The sequence below is a fragment of the Trachurus japonicus genome, chromosome 13, assembly GCF_045865225.1.
Source record: "Trachurus japonicus isolate A0001 chromosome 13, Traja_1.0".
Classification (NCBI taxonomy): domain Eukaryota; kingdom Metazoa; phylum Chordata; class Actinopteri; order Carangiformes; family Carangidae; genus Trachurus; species Trachurus japonicus.
In genome coordinates this window covers 24,597,222-24,620,604 of record NC_140919.1, presented here as the reverse complement: position 1 = coordinate 24,620,604, position 23,383 = coordinate 24,597,222, and the positions used below count along the sequence as shown (strand labels likewise).

Genomic DNA, 23,383 nt, shown 5'->3' with positions numbered 1-23,383 from the left:
CGCTTTAGAGAGATGTTTTTCAAGGCCTACGTTGAGAGCGAACCTCAGGTCATGGGAAATTTTGAATGGGTCGCTGAGAGGTCAGTGGGAAAACAAAATATTAAACTAGTGTTGCCAACTATAGAGCATCTCTTAATAAAACAGTTTCCCTTCAGTCTGCCCTGCTGTGGCTCGTGCTTTTAGCGGCTCCTTATTCACTCCAGCTCTAGTCTGCAGCAAAAAGGATTTTATGTCCTTTTCAATTTGTCTGGTTCCAAACAGATGCAAAGGTAAGTTTTGGAATTAAACTTCACAATATGTGTATGAAAATGTGTAAATAAAAACAATCCCTTCCATTTAATTTTCCAAGAATTAGGCAGGTTAAGTGTGTCTGAAATCACACCTTATTGAATCCTCTGAATATCATGCAGTTTAGAAGCAAAGTATCTGCATCTCCTATACAGTGTTTCAGGTTTTTATGGTCTGCTGCTGTTTGAGGAATGAGGTGTATCGTATTTTTTTGGTCAACTGAATATCTCTGATCAGTAGTTAGGGTAATTTTACTCACTGACTCTAGCTGCTACTACAAATCATACTCTTTACTGTATGTGGTAACATACGTTTTAGGGTTTTCTCTCACAGTCCAGACTCACTCAGACGATCACTGCTCTCTGGCAGAGGTTAAGTATCTCACACTGTCAGTCTACATTCTGCATATAGTAGCTAACAAGGCTATTGTGCTTAATGCATCCCTGCAGCACGAAGCCTGAAAGATACAGGATTTGTTTAGGCTGTTATTTGAGGTGACAGAACATATGGAGATGTTTTTTCATATCCAATGTTCACTTTTATTTTTAAATAAACTGTTATTTCTTCCTATAGAAGTTGTATTTGGATATTAAAGCACACAAACATTTTACAGATCAAAAATAAACTTGAAAATGTGGGATAACATACATTTACTATGTACCTTTGATAAACAGTCTCATCTACTGTATTCAGTGACTGTCTTTCATTGTTGTCTACTCACTGATTGGATGAGGAGGTGTCCAACAGTCTGTCTGTCATGCCACTGGCCAACGCAGTTGACAACCTGGTCCAGGAAGTCCTCGTGATGCTCCAGGATCTCTGGGATCTGGTAAAACATCTCATCCACCAGCAGAGGGTCCACTATGGAGCCCCCGTCAGGCTGTTTGAGAGGACGCATGTAGCCCTGAGGGAGGAGAGGCAGACGTTAATAAGTGACCTTTTCAAAACAGGATTAAATGCTGTTTATCAATGATGAACCAGCAGCATACAGTATAAAGCTGTCAGGGGCAAATAGAACAACAAAATCACATCAAACAATACCAACATGAATTTACATAATCAGGTGAAAAAGAAAACAGGATTTGGTGTACTTTTACTTGACGATTTAAACTGAAAGACTTCATGACTTCACATGAAAGAGCATTACAAGGACTGCATACATGAATATTAAAGATGATAATTCTACTGTGTTTTGGTATAATGAGAGAGGAGATCAAGAAACTCATGAATAATACCATTTATCTTAGGAAGTCTGAATATAACTGCAGAGAAGAGGAACCGGACCAGTCATTAAAAAAAACCTTAAAACCCAGAAGACACAAAAGGGCACTTAAAACCTACTTCTATGGCGTTACCACCCTGACCTGAAGAGATAAAAATGAGAAAAATTATCGGTGGGTGGGTGCAATTAAGGAGAGCGTATCGTTTGGAGTGAGCCAAAGCTCAGTGGTTATAAAAAAAAAAGTGAAGCTAGAGGTTATAAAATCACAGCAAATGAAGGTCTGATTGGAAATGGATGACCATTTCACAGCACATTTCAGAGCAGAGCGGGGGCCAGACAGTAGTGCACTGAGCTCTTATTGTGTGACCACCTTTAGCCTAGTGAACTGACACATTAACACTGAATGTGGATGATCTATAATACAGTAGCAGGAGACAGTGGGTGGGACGACCCTGCATCCTGACGTGAGAGTGGACCAGATGTGTTGATTACAACCTGATGTACCGTACTGCGAAGGAAGAACAGTGCGTGCATGTGCTGGATGATGACAGTCACATAGTTGGGTTGATTAGAGTATTATGAAAAATATTGGCAGATGGAAAAATTGAAGCCTGCTCCCAGAACAGATTAAAAATCTCAATAAAGCCTGTGTAGTGTCCCCTGCAGTGAAGCTGGAGCCAGGAATGGAAGTGATGAAGTCTGGTGGAATGACTCACTCCCACATCTTCGCCACTAAGTCTGATGAAATCTTGCTTAAGCACTTCAGATTAATGCTGGAATATCATTACTGCTAATGCATGTGTATGACATCGAACATATGAGCGTTGTGAGAGGAGGCAGGGGGTTTGACCATAAAATCAGAGACTGTAGCACACAGAAAAGGAAAAGTTTTGTGTCTCTTATGATCAGCATTAGGAGATGCAACCACAGAGCCGGACCCTGGGGCAGGTTTAGAGTGCACTGTACCACGCCGCAGTGCAAGAAAGCAAGAACAGGAATCCCTGATCGCTTCAACTTAGAAATACAATTCAGAGGCTGATGTAAACTTGGAATTCCCAACTTGGCTGCTCATATTCAATCTGAAACCTGCATTAAAGCAACGCTTACCTTTCTGACACTTCTCTCTAAGTTAAAATGCTATTAATAAGCTGATGTAAGAGAAATCCACCAGGGATATTATTCCATTACTTCTGAGAAAGGTCTGACCAATCATTTCATTCGGTCTGTGTCGGTCCAGGCTTTGTATGGCACATCCGATTGGGTCGGTTTAGGCCGTTGAGAACTCTACTCTTTAACATTATCTACCTTCTTTTCACTCTCTTTTTAACAATTTTTTGATCGAGACAAACTCCAAAGGGAAATATCTATTTTCTAGCTGCTATGTTACATTATGTCCAGCAGCTATTGTTAATTGCTGGGCAGATGGTTCTTCACAATGGGATTTTCAAGCTTTTTAGCCAAAAGCAACTTCCTGCTGCAGATGAAGATGAAGCTGTGACGGGGGTGAGACTGGATGAAAAGAGGAAAGTTGTTGTCTGGACAGTTAAATAATGAGCTGAGACACACTGAAGTGCTCCACACTGCAGGGTCGGGTGTTAATTCCCTTTGGTCGGGACCATTCACATTACACTCTATCATTGATCCTTTATTATTATAAAAAACATTGATTAGGCGAGATCATAGTGATTCTTTATATTAAGATCAGTTATGCGATCACACCTCAGCTGACTGGGCTGACCAAAAAGCTAACATTGTTTTTAATAATTAATGATATAGTTATACTAAAGCCTTCTATTTGACACTCTCCTTCAGGGATCTGCACTTTTATTGCAGTCACCGTGGTAACACTTTTTTTCCCCTGTGTCTCCATGGGAACACAGTCCAGGATTATTCAATTTGTGGCCCCGCACACACGCACGCACGCACGCACAAACGCACACATGCACGCACGCACAGAGAAACACATGCATAGGCAGAGACTCAACAAGGTCAGTGCACATGTGTGATGTGCACGGCCCGACACAAACACACATTAATGCACGCACACACTCACTGGCATTTAAATTGGTCACACTCACACACTCACACATTTTATACCGCCACTAATTATACATCTCACACACACATTGTTCACCCACACAAAGCAATTGGTGACAGGTTATACAACAAAGTAGGGTGATCACAGGTGGGGAAGGTAAGGAGTGTGTGTCTGCTTCTATGTGTTTGAGTGAGTAGGTGAGTGTGTGTGTGTGTGGGTGTGGGTGTGGGTGTGGGTGTGGGTGTGGGTGTGGGTGTATGACAGTTTGCATGTGTGTGACTGTGTCAGAGAGAGGGATGCCAGTAAGATTTGGGGTAAAGGTTAGTTAGCTGTAGGAACAGAGATGGATGAAGGATATAGAAGTGTGCGTGTGTGTCTGTGTGTGTGTGTGTGGGCAGATAATGCTGATGACAGTGAGATGCGGTGGGGTTAGGGTTAGCAGATTAGCAGCCTGACAGGATGAATGACAATAAGTAGATTACATAATACGTTTGTTACCTACATTTGTTATTCACGTCCTCAGCAATCCGCTGATTCAAAATGGTGTCTCTTGTTTTTGTGCTGGTTCGCTTTTGTGCGCACATGCGTGTGTATATGTGTTGAGCTGAGTGTCTGTACACGCTACTCACTTACAATGTATAAGCCCAGAGCAGGGCCATTATAGGGGAGAAAGGTGATGATAATTCTAGGGGCCCAGCGCCCAGTAGGGCCCACAAAAAACCCCAGTAGTCTAATCTTTGTATGACTGAATTATTCTGCATAAAACCCTGACTAATACTCATTAGCATCAAAACAAAGTAGGCTAAATAAGAAATGATAATACATACGTAGTCTATGAAAAAAAGTGGAAAGGTTAGGGGGCAGGGGCCTACTTTAGTATTCTTTCAGGGGGGCCAGAATTCCTAGCAACGGCCCTGGCCCAGAGAAGTAAGAAGTATTTGTAGTGTATCGTCTTACAGTACCTTATGAGTGTGTGTTTGTGAGTGTGTTACCTGGATAAGGGTGCGGAGCGACTCCACATACGACTGCTCTGTGTCCAAGAGGGTCATCATCACATGTTTCCTCATGTCCTGTGAAGACAAAGGAGGAAGGAGAGGGTCAGTCATCGGCATTTAGACAGATTTTTCTTACACACCGACATGCATAATAGCCATGATGACACACAAATACTGAGGCCCAGTGGTTAAGACGCATTTTCACATAACTGCAATGTGTTACATGTGTTTATTTTCACTGTAAAGAATAACCCAGTGAAAACATGAGCGAAAGCAACTCCAATTTAGTGTTCTCTCACTGCAAATTCTCTCCAGGCACAGAGAAACAGGTCAAACTTAATGTGAAGAAAGAAAAGCTTCAAATCTGCACCTGCACCTTTCAGAAAACATAAACAGCTCATTCTGTTTATCAGGCATTACTTGGTACACACCTGTGTTCAAAATGAAATGAGCGAGAAACTAGTCACAGTCAATACAATTTTTCTATTATTTTGGAAGTTTTATTAAATTTGCTGCAGCCTGGATTCACCTAATAACTCCGCTGTGTTTCTGATATCAGACAATGTGACAGCAAAATATAAAAGATCTAAAATACAGAGAACACAAGTCCTAAGTCTCAAAATGTCAAGCCAAAAATAAGTTTTTACAACATTGTTTTGAACATACACTCACACACACACACAGACCATATTTATAGCCTCTGTCAGCTACAGGAACTTTTCCAAGAACCCTGGTTTCAGATCTAGTCCCTGACTAATCAAACAGTCGCCTCGCCAGTAGACTGCAACAACATGTGTACAAATTCATTCAGACTGCAAGCAAGCACTGGTTGGCCCTAGTCCCTGCTGTCTGTACAGGCAACACTGTGTGACAGTGGAAAGTGTCACAGTATGGGTGACTTGGAGAAACATAATAAAACATATTCATATGCTTCATGCACAGGTAAAAAATAACTGAGTATTTGCTGCCTCTTGACTTTCTAGCATTTTAAATCTTCCCCTCCTACCTCTGTTTGTCTGCTTTCCAACATTAGTCACACAACACTGAAACACAAACAAGCTCATGGTCACTGCTGTTGTCTTGTATGCCAGACTTACTTTCTTTTCTTTCTTATTCCTTTATTTGTTCAAGAGGGACAGTGTACAGTACATTAATGAACATTTTAAAAAGATAAAATGTAAATGCACCCAATTATAGCCAAAAGGCCGCATGGTCATTTTCTAATTACTTATTGGTCTAAGATGTCACAACAGTCACAGAATCATAGCTGGCACACGCACATAAACATAAACACACATGTACACAGGGAATGGATTAGAGGGCATCGAGGCCAGGAAGTCCTCCGAAGCAAAGCATGACTCAGCACCTCAACCTAACAATGACTCAGGACCTGTGGATGCAAGTGACTGAGCTGCTCCAAGCGTCAATGTGGAAACAAATCCACTGCATTAAGGCCAAGAGGGAAAGTGACACCATGACAGAGACAGGAGAAGATAGGCAGGCAGAAGAACAGAAAGAGAAAAAACAACAAACATCAAACAGTTGATCTTTCTAAATTCTGCTAAATAAAGATGTATAAATCATGTTGTATTACAACACAAAAGCTAAAAAAACAGCTTTCTCTTACAAGGTTCAAAAGGCTGTGCCATAAAGGTACAGTACACTACGTACATGTAATCCATCCCTCCTTCTCCTGGTTATAAAGCCAAGAAGAAGTCTATTACTTGACTGACAAAGGCAGGGCTGGGAGAATAACAGGGGAAGGGGGAGTGTAAGCATCATGGAACAAGTCAGACACCCTAAAATATTCTGGTACCAAACATGACTTATAAATATCAATCACAGCCACAGGCAAAACTGTATGGTGCATATAACAACAATGTCTCTCTCTCTCCCTCTCTTTCATACACACACACACACACACACACACACACACACACACACACACACACACACACACACACACACACACACACACACACACACACACACACAAAGGCCACTAAAAACACAGAGCAGAGGTTTTTCCCCCTCTTCCCCTGCACCACCGTGTCCTATAAATAACTGTAACAATAACTTCCCAGAAAGGCCATGTTTAGTGTTTGGCATCCGAAGGGATCTCAGGAGCTCTGCGGGCTACCACCCGAGGGTGAGAGAGGTGATGTGTGTGTGTTGCTGTGTGTGTGTGTGTGTGTGTGTGTGTGTGTGTGTGTGTGTGTGTGCTGCGAGTGCATGACAGTGATCGGAAGAGAAACAATGGGACTCATATTATTTTTAGGCGCCCGTTGTTTTTAAAATAGTACATCTTAGGGCAATTTTTAAAGGTCGCTTCATTTGTCAAATAATTCTCTCTTAAAATCGGCATCATCACTTGTTCCTTCGCTAAGTGAGGGATTCAGTCCAAGCATGTACTCAGCCCTGACATACAAACACAAACACAATGGAGTGGATGGTATAAACACAGGGTTAAAGAGGAAACACAATAACACAGTAATCATCCATTTATACTCCCTAATTACCCTTCAAGTAGGAATCTGGTCAAAATACTTGGTGGTTCAGTCCCCTGTTCCAGTCAGCACAAGCATAGCTGAAGTGCCACTGAGTGAGACACTGAATCACACACAGTCATCTTGGTCACAGGTCTGACTGAAGTTGTAAATATCAATCGATTTATTGATTAGTAGTCATTCATTTTCCTTTTCTTAGCTCTGTTGACTCAAGCACAAGTCGTATACAGGAAAATCAGATCATTTGCAAAAAAAAAAGGAAAGGTTGCAAGGACTTCAAGCTTCACATTAACAATATGAAAGACCAACATTTCATACTGTGATATTGATGCTTTATTAAATGGTTTTAAATTGTCATCACTGTTTATCAAAAAACGTGGTGACATCTTCAAGCCCATAGATTCAACATACAAACTTTTGATAGAGTAAACTGTGATTTGAGAAGTTGGAAATGGCAAAAATGGAAAATGGTAGCCTACTTTTTGGTTGATAAATTACTTTCGAAATTTTCAACCAGTTAGCATGCAATCGATCAAACTACCGCAGGAGGCATGAGGTAGATTAAGAAAAGAGAACGATTGGCACTGTCAAGGTCAAATGAAGAGCAGTTCCTCAGCAGTGATCTGTGGTGAAGTGCTGTCCTGCTGGTCTAACTCACTGATCAACACTTAAAGTTAAAGCCTGCCTCTCAAATGAGAAGTGGCAGATTAATTTTGTGCTCTCTGGCGGCTGAGAACTTTTCTATCCCCTAGTGTAGCTGCAGTAATGATGTATTACACACACAGTACATTTAGGAAAGGCTGGTTTCCCTGAGCAGCTACAGCTGCTGTAATAAAAGCTGTTTCCGTCAGCATTTCCTGACACGGTGCTGCACGAGCGCACACGCACGCACACACACAAACACCACACAAGAACACATCTGCCTCTGCGCCCATGTCTTATACAAATTTAACCTCATTTACGATGATCAAATTAACAAATCCTGATCCACTATCTCTCTTCTCGTGTCTGCTTAATGGCAACCATTGTTTGATGTCAGCTCGACAAAAACAAACACAAAGCCTGGAGTCAACCTGGGTAAATGAACATGCACACAAACGTGCACACTGTAGAAATGATTATAGCCCCCGAAGACTGATGAAGATGCTGAATGTGTGACCTGGCAACAAGAAGACAGGGAGTAGACTGCAATTGTGTATTTGTAAGTGACAATTAAGTAAAAAAAAAAAAAGAAGAGGGGGAGGGGACTCCCCTGAAGACAGGAATGTCCTCAGCTCTGTACTGGTCGTCTTTATTAGATTAGACACAGACAGACAGAAGGGGAAAAAGACGCACACACACGCACACACACGCACACACACAACATGCTGAAATAATGCGAGGAATGTTAGTTTCATTTTGCTAGCGGAGTTACCATAGTAACCCCAGCTGAGAGGCTGAACAGTCACAGGACAGGCTGGTCTCACACGGCACAGCTAAACTGTACCGAGACCAGAGACACTCGCCGTCCAGTCTGAACCAACCATCGGACCAGGAAGTTCAGCCGGACTGACACACTGAAAAAAAACAACAACAACAGTCACACACTGTGACTATGTTGCCGTGACGACACGCGATGCGCAGTTTCATTTTTATCCCCCGTGCAGCTCCTCAGGCCGAGGGTGGGGAGTGCAAAACAGTTAAGTGTGTGCTCAAGTCTATCTTTACACAGACACAGAGGATGTATTTAGTAAGACTGCAACAGGAATACACTCTTCGCAGAAACAGTTTAGCCCAATTATCCAAACCCAATTTATTTTGTGAGCACGCTCAAAAGGATGGTGATGATCCGTCACTACATAGCAACTCTGTGTCCTGAGAGCAGCTACAGTGAAGACACTGGATCAAGTTATAGCAGGAAGTTGGTCAGTGATCTGGACGGCTTGCTTGGGCGATGCTTTCACCTTTACAAATTAGTCTGACTAGTCTGGATGTTTCTACGATCATCTCACTCAGTTATGCTGGTAGGTACTGTACAGTCCAAAGTTATCACAACTGATAAAAATGATGGAAAAAACTAGGCCAACCAAAAGTGGCGGTTGTCAAGGTGACACCCGCGTGACAGAGAAAGACAGTGAAACAGCGATATAAGGTGCAGCCACCCTTCGATGGTCAGAAATGATGCATTTTGTCTAATTTTCACATTCCGATATTCCATATTGTAATTTGGCAAACATCTACTCTCTCTGTTTATCTACTGTTGCTCCTCACATGGTTCATTCTTTAATGTTTTTTGTTCCTTTTTTGGGTGGAGGACTTTTCCCATAACCTAATCAACCCTAAGGATAAAGGGTGCTGTACAGTGCACAGATCGTAAACTGGGCTAGATAAATAAAACTTGACCTCAATTTGGCTGTAAAAAATAAAAAATCAGCCTAGCTATTGTAGAAAATCAGATTAATTTGCTGACAGAAAGGTCTCATCTACTTCTCAGGCCTGGATACACTCCAAAATGGACAGACGGAGGACATGCATGGACTTGTTACTACATTAGGCAGATACAGGGAGGTGCAGAGGTGCACACTGACTGCAGTCGCCACAATCTGTTGCAATCTGGGATTTAGCCACAACAGTTACAGCCACTGGTTGTTTATCACCATTGACAACATGAATATTCAAACTCAGAAACCTGACAGCGAGACATCTGAAAATTCATCATATACAGAGTCAACAGACAAACACTGGCTATGTAGGTAATGGCCTTGAAAGGGCGTCTGCTCCAGTCACCTGACCGTCCTTACACAGGGACAGTTAAGACACCAGACATAGACGTAGCTCTGTCTTAATGAGACACGGGTGTGTTGTCACCTCCAAAGCGTGACAGGCGCATGTTGTTGTTGTCGTCTCAATGCACTGATTTTAACGGGTCGCGGTGATGATCTAAACGTATCAAAGCAGCAAATAAACTCTGCATCTGGCCCAGCGCCATTCAGCCTGAATTGTAAACAGTCTTAGGTAACTGTCCTCATTTACAGCGGGGGGGGGGGATGTGTGGGAAACACACTCAAAGTATGAATTTGCTCAAATCTGTTTCGCTTGCCAACAAATAAAAGATTAAATTAGTAAAGTGTCTGAGAAACATATTCATTTCTTGCTTAATAATCACCATCTTTCATCATTTATGCCTCTTAACAGCTGTGCCATGCGCTTACACCTCTGTTGTGTTATGACTGCTGCTGGTTTAAATTTGGTCTCAGCTGGTTTTGGATCACTTTTTTGTACCATATTTTACATTATCCACACTGTTACTGAAACATCTTTGTAATAAAACTTAATTAAATAATATTTTAAGTTTAAGGGGAAAAAAAAAAAAGAATATTTGCGTCTCGTCTCCCAAATTAAATATCCTTTAGAAACCAAGGGAGTCGCCGTGAGATCAGCGTTTTGAGTTATTTGTAATCAGATAACTTTGATCTTTTTAACAACCTGCGTCTAAGGAATGATGCGGCCTCAAGAGTGAGTCTGTGTTTGTGTAATTCAATCAGCCCAAAACAGCCGAGCCGAGATCTGTTTAGAGAGACAAGTCCGTGCATCACAGTCACTTCATTTGAGATGGAATTCACACAGTCGCACAAAGAGCAGAAAGTGCACCACAGTATGTTAAGTGGCTGGTTAAGTGCATTGTTATTCTTTTTTCGCAGTCACCTGGTGGTCAGGGTCGTCGCCTGTTGTTGCAGCGATGACTCTGACTGAATGGATGGCTCATTGGATTCAGCCTGGCATGGGGTGGGAGGGATCCTTCTGAGTGTGTGTGAGGAAGAACTGTCTGAACGAGTGTGTCAATATGAGTATGTGTGAGACCAGTACAGCATGTTCTCATGTGTCCCTCTGCGAGACCTGGTGTCTTAATAACGGTGTGGACACAGGGGGTCCATCAGTGAGCGTATCACTGCTGATTTTATGTGCTATATGCATAGTTTTTACTTTGTAGCACTTTGAGACGGTTTTATGAAAAGTGCGTTAGAAATAAAATGTTTAAGGGACAACGAGGAGTTTTGGAAAAGCGAAGCGTTTTCACACTACATTTATGAACCTCTGCGCGCACCGTAAAATTATTTTGACTGGCGCAAGACAGACTCATATTTTCATTCATCAATAATTAAAGTCAGAGGTTCAAAGAGGTTCACATACCGTCGTAGTTCCGACCATAAACGGCGATTCAGCTGTGATATTCTCATGACTCGTTGCGAAACCGAAAGTAAAAAACGCTGGTCGGCTCGACCAGCATTTCCGCCACCACTAATAATAACAAAATAACGATAGAGACAGAACGATATATTTATCGAAAATGGGCCCATTAACAAGTGTGGGTAGCGGAGATTCATCCACATTAACGTGAGACTTTTTTATAACCGAATAGAAACTCCTCGTTGTCCCATTATTATTATTATTATTAAAGCAGAAGTAAGCGATCCGGTGGTTTTGGCTAACTTCCTGTCAGCCGATGGAGTTAGCAGTCCCCGCCCTCGTCCCTACGTCGCCACATTCACGCGCATCCCTTGGCTGCACACACAGAGAGGACCGCCCCTTTATGCCGTTGTCTCTCCTCATTGGATAAAGGTTGTAGGATACAAGGAAAGTTTTCTCCTCGGCTTACAGCAGAGCAGAGTGACTGACAGACCCGTGTTTCAGACCAAACACTCTATATAAGTGATTGCTGTCGGAAGATATAACTATTTAAGACTTATATTAACGTAAACATTCTGCTTACTTCTGCTTTAAAATAAGGGTCTCCCTCACAACTGCAGCCAAACATTACAGCATAACCGTAAAGACAACACACCCCAGACTCTGAGCGCAGGCAGCTGTGTCTCATGCCGTTCTGCTCAGCTTGACATTATTTTACTTGAGGTTTCATGTACCAAAGGTCCTAATGTTTATTGTGTGTGTAAATGCTGTTTCTGTCTTTGTTGGCACTGTTATGAGTGTATATTGTCCTGTTCACTGTCACAGTGCAATGCTGCTGTTACCACAACATTCAACAGGTCTCTCTCCAGTCTACACCACACAAACAGATGCAATTTCTTTTTTTTCTTTCTATTTAGGAATGAGATTTCTGCATCATTCATGTTCCCCGGGAATTTTGTGTTACCACTGCATTTTACTTGTATATAACTGTGCAAAACTTTCTGTGTAATTTTGCTCTGGGAGTGCTGCTGAATGGCAGAAACCGAACACCATATGAGGAATATAGAGCTTTGTGTATTCCCTACTGGATAGTAAATAGCTTTCTTTTTTCATCTGACAATTTTGTACCTAAAAGCGGTATTTTGCAGAAGATGGGAGTGAAGTTTTGCAGCTGCCTTCAATTTTGAGCGATCAAATATTTTGTAAGGTCACTGTCTTTCTTTCTGTGACCTTAACCACCGACAAAAAGACTTGTTCTAATGGCGCACAGCTGTACACCAACACCACAGCTGCATCACTTGGAAGAATACAACTTAGAAATAAAAACATCTTATGTTATGGAACCACTTATTTTTGTTTGGCTGAATGTCGCGAAAACTAATTTCTTTCTTTCTTTCTTTCTTTCTTTCTTTCTTTCTTTCTTTCTTTCTTTCTTTCTATAGTGGCCCTGAGAGATCAATTCACTGCGGCTTCAGAAAACACAAAAGATGCAAACATGCTACAAATTCAGAAAACATCAGCAACTTAACATCAAAACAACAAAAAAGACAAATTACAACACATGCTGACAAACCCACTACAAATTCATTCTTACAATGCAAGGGAAGTGTTTCCAGTGGACACAAGCATGGATGGTTACCATGAAGCTATAATCCTAACCACAGCAGCCTGGGGTTGAGTCCAACCCGTGGCCATGTGCACTACATCATCCTCTCTCCTTCTGCCTCATGTTCCTGTCTCTCTCTCACTCTCTTGAAATAAAGACAAAAACAGAGAGGACAGTTTGTCACTTTTTAGTGTTGCCTGGAAACACTTGCATTGTATTTGTAGCGCATTTATTTGATTGATTTTTTTGTCTCTTTGTGTCATATCGATGAAGATGTTTTCTTGTTTTGCAGCACCTTGAGCTCTTAGGTCCACTTTAGCTTTCTCTATTATCAACATTACTAATACCAAGTACTGTGCCTGCTGGTAGTAATTGCTCTCTCATACATCATTGCATGGAAATGTAGCTGATATTAGCAGCTTGTCTTTAAAGAAGGAGTTTGACATTTTGTTAAACACGTTCATTAGCATATTTAAATGAGAAGAGCTCACATCTGTTTGGTAAATATATCAACCTGAATGGGGGGGGCGTAAGACGCCGGCTGTGTCCAAATGCAACAAACTCTGCCATTAATTTTTATTTTATTTTATCTAAGCAATAAAACTGGCACAATTTTGAGTTTTCTTTCTCAAGAAGTTGAGAGCAAGAGAGAAAAAACCAAGAATGAACACTGAGGATGAAATACAAAATCTATGTGAGTATCTCAGTATCAGAACAGAGTAGTGTTTGAGGTCTGAGCTGAAGTTATTTCATGAAAAGCAACAGCGACAGAGACGCAGCTCCTTCCTTTCCTCTCACCGCTGTCGTCACAGTTCTCCGCCCCTGCCGCCTTCATATCCCCCCCCCCCCCCCCACCCCCCCGGCGACTGTATCCCCTAGCAACAGCCTGGCGAAAGCAGCAACAGGCAGCCCTCTTAGCCCAAAGAGAAAGCGTCCTCCTCACCACCTATCTCTCCCTCCATTCATGCGCTCACCTCTGCAAATCCCTCCGATTGATTTTCACATCTTGCTCATGTTTCTAGGTGGCAGCTCTGAGTCTGATTCGCTGCCTCTTCTCCAGCTTCTGCCTCCCAACAGACCAATATAATCCTGACATGCAGATGTGAGCGACAGCATAAGTGTGTTTGTGTCTCTACGTACTCCCTAATTGTCATTTGCAGGCCACAGACTCCTCTGACCTACTCCATGGAGATCAATAGTTTTCTCTCTCTTTCAGACACGCACGCACACACTATTGATCCAACTCTCAACTCCTCCATCATAATCATCATCATCATCGCCCTCCTCCATTCCTTTCCCCTCCAAACTCCGACCGTCCTCCTTCCTCTCTGCAGCCCCTCACATTAACACAACCAGTTAATAAAATAATCACTGCTAATGTGTGTAATTACTCATCTTCTGGTATCAATAACACACACAGGCCCAGAATAGAAACATTTTCCTCCTCCTCCGTATGCTGTATTCATATAGGCTACTGTGCATGGAGCAATAACTAATAATGAATTGTTTATTTGATTAGCATAAGTAAGAATTTTGTTTATGCAATAGAAGTGTTTGCCTTTCTTATATATTTTTTCTCAATTATTTATGAAATTTAACAATATGTTATGTTTTGGGTTTTTTTGACTGTTGGTTGTACCAACAGTGAGAATTGTAAAATTAAAAAAAACTGCTGAACATGTATATAAAGACTGTGGCAGTTAAAGCAGATTTAAGGACATTTTAAGGGTGTATCAACAAATAAAACAACGTTATACCAGCATTGACAATAACCTTGATTCTTGAGGAAATTAAATATTGATATGATACGACAATGACACATCTATGTAAATACAGTGGGTCAGATGCCACCTCATTTGGTTGCCTTTGCATAATTTGTTAGACAAAATGCAATAAAAATACTGAAACAAAATTTTATAGATAGCATCACTGTTATCATTATTATAATATATTTTTTAACTTTCTACATATTGGTAGAGAATAAGTATTGAAAAATCTTGTCCATGAAAATGATATAGTGAAAATCTGATGTCAACGCCTGAAGCGTTCATAACTAAATGATGATGTTTTTAAAAGTATAAACGTATAGTGTTTAAGAGTTTCAAACTATTTATTTTATGTTTACATGGTCCTTATAAATAATTTATAGGAGAGTTTCAGTGACGTGTCACCAGACAGTTGTGCACAAAGGGAAATGTAGCCGTGCTCCTACCTAGATTTACGATGTCATATTTCCCCTCCAACACACAAATACTCTTAAATCCTTGAGTTGTGGATTAGGAGGCTGGGTGTTAAGATTAGCAAAACTACGGTGGTTGTGTTATGTCTACAGTTTGTGTGCGACTGCATACATGTGTAGAGGTAATCCAAAGTGTGTTTGTTGATTCCTCTCCCACTCAAGCACACATAAACCAGAGCATGAGGTGCACGATTCACACACAAGAAGAAAAACGCTACAGCATCAGGCACCTTAAAACAAAAACCCACCCTGATACTGATCAACACAACATGAGTGATTGTGCAGATTCATGAAGTGAGTGCAGAGGGACAAACAGCAGAGAAGGCTGTGAGTGTTTGTGACAGTAGGTGTTGGAGCTAATCGTGTGATTCACTCAGCTCTAATTCTATTATAGACAGGCATGAGAGACAGAGACGGAGAGGAGGATCTGAAGAAAGAGACATTGTTTAAAAGGAGGACAGACATATCAAAGCCAGGGATGAGCCATAACCATTGAAGATATAAACAGAACATGAAAAAGAGCAAAAGAGAAGTAGGATTTAACGTCAAAAAGTGAGAGAAGAGGAGTGAGAAGGAGAGAAGAAGAAAAAGTGGATTCAATCTAGAGTCTGGATGGAGTGAAATCTAAACCGACACAAATCAAAGCTCTGTGACACACACACACACACACACACACACAAACCAAAACTTTTGTCTACCTCTCCGTTGGGGCTTCCAGCACAAAGTCCATTCCCATTCACATTCCCACTGGAGTTCCCATTCCCGTTGTTGTTCCTGAACTTCTCCACAGCATCTCTGACCACTTCTTCTCCTCCTCCCACTACACCACCACCACCACCATCTCTCTCTCCTCCACCTCCACCTCCACCTTCATCTCCTGTATTCTCTCCGCTCTCATTCATCTCCTCCAGAGCGATGCTGAACTGGGCCAGGGTTCGAACCATCTGCAGCATACGGCGCCGTCCTTGTGCCCGATCGCACACTCACTTCTGCACATAGACACCCAACCCCTGTGAGGGTGGTTCTTTTTTCTTCTTCTTCTTTTTCTTTTTTTTATTTTTAGAATCGCCTTGATTACTCACACAAGCTCGTCTTCATGTCAGCAGAGAAGCGCCGCATAAAAGCGAAAAAAAAAGACACACACCTGAGGGTGGAAGGAATCACCACCTTTCCTCTTATTCACAACATTAAATAAACATGTTTCCTCCCAGATGTTTTCTCTCTCTCCTCTTCTGGCAACAAATGCTTCTAAATAATTCAGTCCCTTGTGAAGGAAGCAACCTCTCTGCAAATTGTCTTCTGTTTTCAAATTCAGCCTCCGGTGCGTGTCAAAGTGTGTGTCAGTTCTGTAGCAGGTACACAGCTCGGCCATGTATGCACGGGTCTGTTTCTACTGCATGGATGATGTAAGCAAGATCCCAGCGCATGTCGAGGTGTGTGTGGACCAGGGGAGAGATAGAAAGTGCGTGTGTGCGTCTCTGTGTGTGTGTGGGTGGGTGTGAGTGTGTCATGGCCCTCCCCCTGGGTGTGTATAATGAGAGACAGCAGGCAGGGCAGACGCTCGCCGCGCTCAGCTCCGCTCCGCTCAGCCAGACTCGACCAGTCCCCCCATAAATAATCGATTGAGGCATGTAAGAATGAAAAAGAGGGAGGATGAGAGAACTTGAAATGTCCATACATCCATCCATATACGTATATGACATATAAACAATCCCTTTGCTATCTTTATAAAGCCACTGTGCCAGACATAAGATGACAACACTAACTGAAATTTCCTTAGTCAAATCAGCATAGTGCTCTCCCTCCCACAACTGAGGAACACTGACGTGAACAGGAAAAGCCCTTCCTGTCTGTTCTATGTCCATGTGCGGAGTAAGCAGAGCAATGAATGGCAGGCAGCATCCCACTGATAACCATGACAACAGTGAACAAGACTTTTAAAAAAGGACCAAACCTCTGTCATCAATTACAAATTATGTAAATTTATGACAGCCTGGACTCGTGTTCATGCCGTTGCATGAAATGAGAAAATGCAGGAAAAAAAAGAGAAAAAAAAGAAAAGGTGCCCATTGTATTTACTTCTGGTCCAAGGTCTAACTTGTCTGTTTATCCAAACAACAGTTCAACCCCCCCCAAAAATCCCAAAATCATTCAACTTTAGTTTTATTTCTAGAGTTTGCAATCAATAAAAACTGTGCCCTATCATTCAGGGGTATTTATCTGTCACTAGAAGGCTTAAAATTTTGAAAAACACAAAACCTTATCATTATAGAATAAAAGCAAACAGCAGCAGTAGTGAATGGTGGAAGTAAGACTTTATATACAGTATATAGAGAAGGAAAACCTCTGTGCTTCAGATGGCAGACTGGATTGCAGACCAGTGCGTCTCAGGGTAGTGAGAGACAGAGTAATAGGTTGGGAAAGGATGCTGGAGCACACGCTCAGTTTAAAACAATTTATTTAGGTGCAGTTTCTGACGTTTAAATTGCTTAAAATGTCCATACACTGACTAGACTCTAGATTCTAGATTATAAATATACTGATTATTTCCAACTGGCATGCTCATCTATTACTGGTCAAGACTTTACTGCAGGCTTCATGTGACAATTCATGGATTTCATCCCTTCATTTATCTTTGACCCAAGCCATTTGTTTTATCACATATTTACAATAAGGACCAGGAACTGCTTTACTCCATAAAGTTAATGGTCTAAATGTGTGGCCTGTCCAGTCCTTTAATAATTCATTAAGTATGTGCACCAACACACAGGAAGCAAGCACGCACATCTTTGTCCCAAACACACCAAGACATGCATACAAAATGAAAAAAACAAAACATTTGGATCGTGTGTATGTGCAAACTTATAATGCAGTTTTAACAAAGAAGTTGCAGAAGTAAAAGCATAGCGATCCAAAATGGACTGAGAGAATCAAGTCACTTTGAAAGTGGCCTGCATCATACAATATTAACACAAATAATAGATCTCAAAGTGATTTGATGTCAGCCAGCTCGATACAGAGCACTTCTGACTCAAGCATATGGTGCAAGGCAGCTTTTGTCCTCTCTTTCTTTTTCTTTTTTCTTTCAGCTGACGAGCGATAAAGCCAAACAGACTTTAGGTTCTTTCTCTCCAACAGAGATCAGATGGTGACAACAGAGAAAGGTCACAAAAGGACATTTAAAGGTCAAGCTCGTGGCAGGAAATTGGCCTTTAATCCCTGTTGCCATAGGAACAATAAGATGGTTTTGAAAGTCTGGTGACAGAGATCAGAGATGACAATCTCACAGGCATGTTTGGAGCTGGAGCACGGACATTTTTAATAGATTCACTTTGGTCTCTGGGCCAGACATCTGTTTTCTTTACCCACAGATCAACTTTAACACCAAATAAAGGCACATTACAGCCACAATGAGCACCAGCGCCATCGTGGCTGCGTTAAAGGCTGGCATAAGTCAGATTTATTCTTATTGTCAAGAAAGTCCATTAAAAAAAACTATCCTAAAAACTAGCTGGGCACTGCAGGTTTTACCAAACCTTCCTCAAAAAGGAGTAAACAAATGGTGGACTACTTTCAGCTGTGGATGAATACCTTTTTTTTGTTTGTTTGTTTTGCTCTAGCAAGGTTTTCACGTCAATAAGCACAACATTAATCATCAGCAGACAGGCTTTCCTGATGGAGTCACAATTATCACCTACACTTACATCAGCATCCATAGCATCTTGTTTCCATAGCAACTTCAAAGTGCTCATATCCTCAGCATTTCCTGTTTAGTTTTGGACTAGTCCAGTTGCTAGGTAGTGAAGAAAAAAGCCATAAAGTGTGTGTGTGTGTGTGTGTGTGTGTGTGTGTGTGTGTGTGTGTGTGTGTGTGTGTGTGTGTGTGTGTGTGTGTGTGTGCAGGCCTGGGGATGGAGTCCCTGAATGAGTTACCACATCTTATTGCACGCCCGCGCGCGCACACACACACACACCAAACACAAGCACACAAGCACTAACTACATGCTCAGCTGAAGAGACCTCCCTCTCTTTTTAGGAGTTACTGTATTACAACATTTCTGATTGTTTTCACATTGCAGATTGGCAAAAAAGAAATTGGTGAGTTATGATGAAACAGGGAGGGAACTGAACACAACAGTGATCATGTGCCAGCTTCTATTTCACAACCTCCACATATTTATCAGTTAAAGAAAATATGTGACCTGATAAACACCTCCAATATAACCTAAAAAAAAAGAGTCCTCTGGTTTTATAATCATGGATCTACACAGTCAACAACATTTATAAATAAACACAGGAGAACACCATGCCAGACACGCATATGTTGCTGATCATGAGTGGGCTGAATTTGCAGTCGTGGTTCAACATCCCATTTCCTCCCCACCCTGCGAAGAAATGTGTGCCTGCTTTAATTCTTGCTCAGTCGCCCCTTTCGTCCGTCTGTCTGTGTCACTGACAGTCAGTGAGCGCTGCTAACTGACAGCTGACGGGACATCTGCATCACAGACTCTCAGCCAATATCAACCCCCAAAGACACTCAAATCAGTGTGGAGTGAGTCTAAAGATACACATGGATGAGGACTGATGACACCTGTCAACGCACCCACTGGTCCACAGGTGTGTGTGTGTGTGTGTGAGAGAGACAGACAGAGACAGAGAGACAGAGAGAGACAGAGATGAGTAACCTTAGGAGAGGTGGACGCATGACTGCCCAAATAGATCAAAACAGATTTCACATCACACACCTGTGCATGCATACAGCTTGCACCATCTGAGCCAGTGTGTGGTTGTGTGTGTGTGTGTGTGTGTGTGTGTGTGTGTACACACTTGTCCAGTTATCTGCCATTTATCACAACAGCCCTCAAACAGTTACAGATCCATTCACTCACTCACACACACACACTCTCTCACACTCTCTCACACACACACACACACACACACACACACACACACACACACACACACACACACACACACACACACACACACACACACACACACACACACACACACACACACACACACACACACACACACACACACACACACACACGACACTAAAAGACAGAATAAATGAATTACAACTAAATAGAAAATTGTTTTATGCACTAACACCATGAGTCACTCAGGTGTGTGTGTGTGTGTGTGTGTGTGTGTGTGTGTGTGTGTGTGTGTGTGTGTGTGTGTGTGCACCAGGTGTGCGGAGCTGTGTTTGCTCCCCATGTCAGTGCTGGGTAACAGGGTAATGACAGATGATTCCAGGAAAAAGATGGTTCCCACTGCTCGCTACAACATGGGAGGTCAGGATAAAAGCTCTGTCCGTCCATATTCACTCATTCATTCTATTGATCCATCTCCACCATCCACTTCTCTCTGCATCCCTGTCTCCCAACCTGTCTCACCCGCCGCTCTGCATCTGCACTTTGCACTTGCGCATGAAAAGATATGAGCTTTAAATTGACTGCGGGGATTAAAAATGACAATCAAGGCTCACATCAGTGCACTGATTCATTAAACAGTGCCCACAAGGGGGCAGTAGTCATAATGAAAAAATCAGTACACATTTTGTTTTCCTTTCCTTCTTCCTGACACAGGGTCAAGGTAATCGCTATTAAAATATCAAGATAGGGAATTCAAAAACGCATCGTGTCAAATAAAAACCACCTGTTCACAGGGATGAGCTGAAAAGATGATTCCAATGATCGGACAACCATAATGAATGTATGAATGAAAACAAACAAAAAGCTTGTATCGAACTGAGCTGTGACTGTAGCTGAAACTGTAGCATGTATGTGAGAGAGAGAGAACACACAGGTAACTAGATCTGCTTGCTCTCCAAATACACCCTGATGGGATGGCGTGATGTGTGTGTGAGACAAAACGAGAGAGATACAGTACATGTGCTGTGAAAAGACCCTTTGTCCCGGAGAGGTGAGGCTGAGGCAAAGACACGATTGGCATTGGGCTTATATAGCTACTGTACATGTGCAAACGACAAACACACACACACACACACACACACACACACGTATTGAAGGCATCTAAGAACAATATTCCTCCGCTCTCTGACACAGACACACACACACGAAAAAGCTTGAGATGATCTGATGAATTATCAAACACGACTGATGAGAAGACACCTGAAAATTTTGATAATCAATCGTTAGGTTGCGATGTTTGAGCAAAAGTGTCAAACTTGTGATGGTTCCAGCTCCCAAATTTGACAACCTGATACTTGTCTTTGTCTTATATCATTGGAAACGTAATATATTTGAGTTTTGAACTTAGTTATTCTCTTATTTTATTCTATTTTTATTGCATTTCCCAGTGGACATGCACCCAAACCAGACAGCATCACGGTGACACACCAGGAGGAGCCTTTGATTCACTCCACATCCATTTCCAGTGCTACCACAGCTTGTGATCTGACATCCCATCCACTTCCTGTCCAGCAACCTATCCCACAATACACTGGACTCCAGAGATAGCCATCAGCCACAGAGACTAGTCTTAACCCCAACACCACTCCGGAAATACCTTCTCTGTGCCTCTGCCTCTCCCACCCAGTTTCTCCTTTCTGCCGCCCTTTACCACATCTCTCTCTCCCTCTCTTTCTCGATCCCTGAGGTCTCTCTCACGCTTATGACGCCCGCACAGGATCTGAAAAATACAATCCTCATTCTAGCTCATTTATTCATTTATATGCTATGTACAAGAGACAGTGCGGGAACTTGAAGCGACTGTCTGGATTTCCCACGCACTCACCCCACAAAAGTGCAGCGATGGCGGTTTGAGGCAGGGTGGGAAAAAGGGAGGAAGGGTCAAAAGAGGAGCAGGGATGGAGAAACAGAGAGTGGGAAAGTGAGAGAGACAGATCCAGCCTGAGAGACTTTGTGAAATTTCAAACTGCAGTTAGCAGACAAGTCAGTCACCGCTGCTCCCAGCAGACTGTACTGTTATAATACTTCAGCTTAGCCGAGACTAAACACTCTACTAAAGATTAAGCCGATCTCTCTTTTCTACCTCATACTTTACTTTTCACTTTCATTCTCCTCCCTCTCCAGTCCCTCTTCCTCCCCCTTCTCCCTCTTTCTCTGCATTTCCCTTCTTTATCCTTCTTTCTTCGACATTCCTGACCCCTCATGGCCTAAATGCCCTTGCATGTGTGTATTTGTGTGTGTGTGTGTGTGTGTGTGTGTCTCTATGGGTTTGTTGGCTAGTAAAGCTACAATAAATGAAGTGTCTTATTACAGCTTTGGGCAATCAAAACATGTGTCGGGCTCTTGAAAGGGTTGAATGGAGCTAAACCTTTTCCAGGAAAATGGTGTCAAGTGAATATAGAGCAGCTTTCAGTAGCTTTACAATAATTAAAAATGCTCAAATGCCACAAACGCTGGGGCACAGTTAGAATTTCTGTACCACATTTGTGCACCGCAGGCAGCGAAAGAGCTAATCTGCAGTCAAACGATGAGGTCAGAGAATGGCCTGCACACACACACACACACACACACACACACATACACACACAAACAGGGGAGTGACATAAAGTACCACAACAAAGGCAGATCTCAGGAGAGGGTGGAACAAGGTGGAGACGACCAGGTATCGAAACACAGGGAATTAGATGTGGTGGGGGAAGAAAAAGGAGATAGATATCGCTTTAGCTTCATTTAATCCAGAACATTTAGTCCCCATTCACAGAAAGACACACAAGTCTTGGAAGAATAAAACCCATTTGAACATGTTCTTCAATGGGAGAATGCAACTTCAACGACAGCGGAAGCATCTCTCTTCTCTGTTTCACAAAACAGATAAAGCGAGGCGTGGATGTGACAAGCTGAGACAGCTTTAGTGAAGCTCCATAGGCAGACAAATCGCCTGGAGGTGATGATCAATCAGGACGATGTAGGCAGCTGTCACCACTTTCACTGACAGGCTTTCTGTTTTCACTCTGAGTGCTGACAGGGGAGAGCTGAGAGTGACAAACACCTGAGGAGCTGAGCTGAGGAGAGCGATGCCACCACAGGCTCGTCACAGCTACTGCAGATTAAATGCACTGACGCCTCTTTCTGTGTTTTATGTAAATTAGTGACTGTAACGTCCGTTTCCCCCCCCCTGCACATGAAGTTAAACGTGTTTTAAAAAGTAAAACTTTTGTGGAGAACTGCAACAAGCAACTAGTGATAGACAAATGTATTGTTTCATGAGTGTAAAAGCTGTGTCTTTTGGGAAACTGAGTGAGAATTAGGAGTTTGTGATATTTCACATGGGCTGCATAGGAAAAATGTGATATTCAGTTAAATATCCCATATGAGGATGATG

General features: G+C 42.2%; 1 protein-coding gene across 3 annotated transcripts in view; it reads right to left on the bottom strand.

The window, feature by feature from the left end:
• arhgef17 (Rho guanine nucleotide exchange factor (GEF) 17) overlaps positions 1-23,383 on the bottom strand; it is a 71,454-nt gene that overhangs the window by 16,827 nt on the left and 31,244 nt on the right. For all 3 annotated transcript variants that reach the window (XM_085795520.1, XM_085795521.1, XM_085795522.1), the window contains 2 exons: positions 4,541-4,618; positions 1,010-1,192 (listed from right to left, as the gene is read on the bottom strand). In XM_085795520.1, the coding sequence (XP_085651646.1) occupies positions 1,010-1,192; positions 4,541-4,618 (261 nt within the window). The remainder of the gene's footprint in view (positions 1-1,009; positions 1,193-4,540; positions 4,619-23,383) is intronic.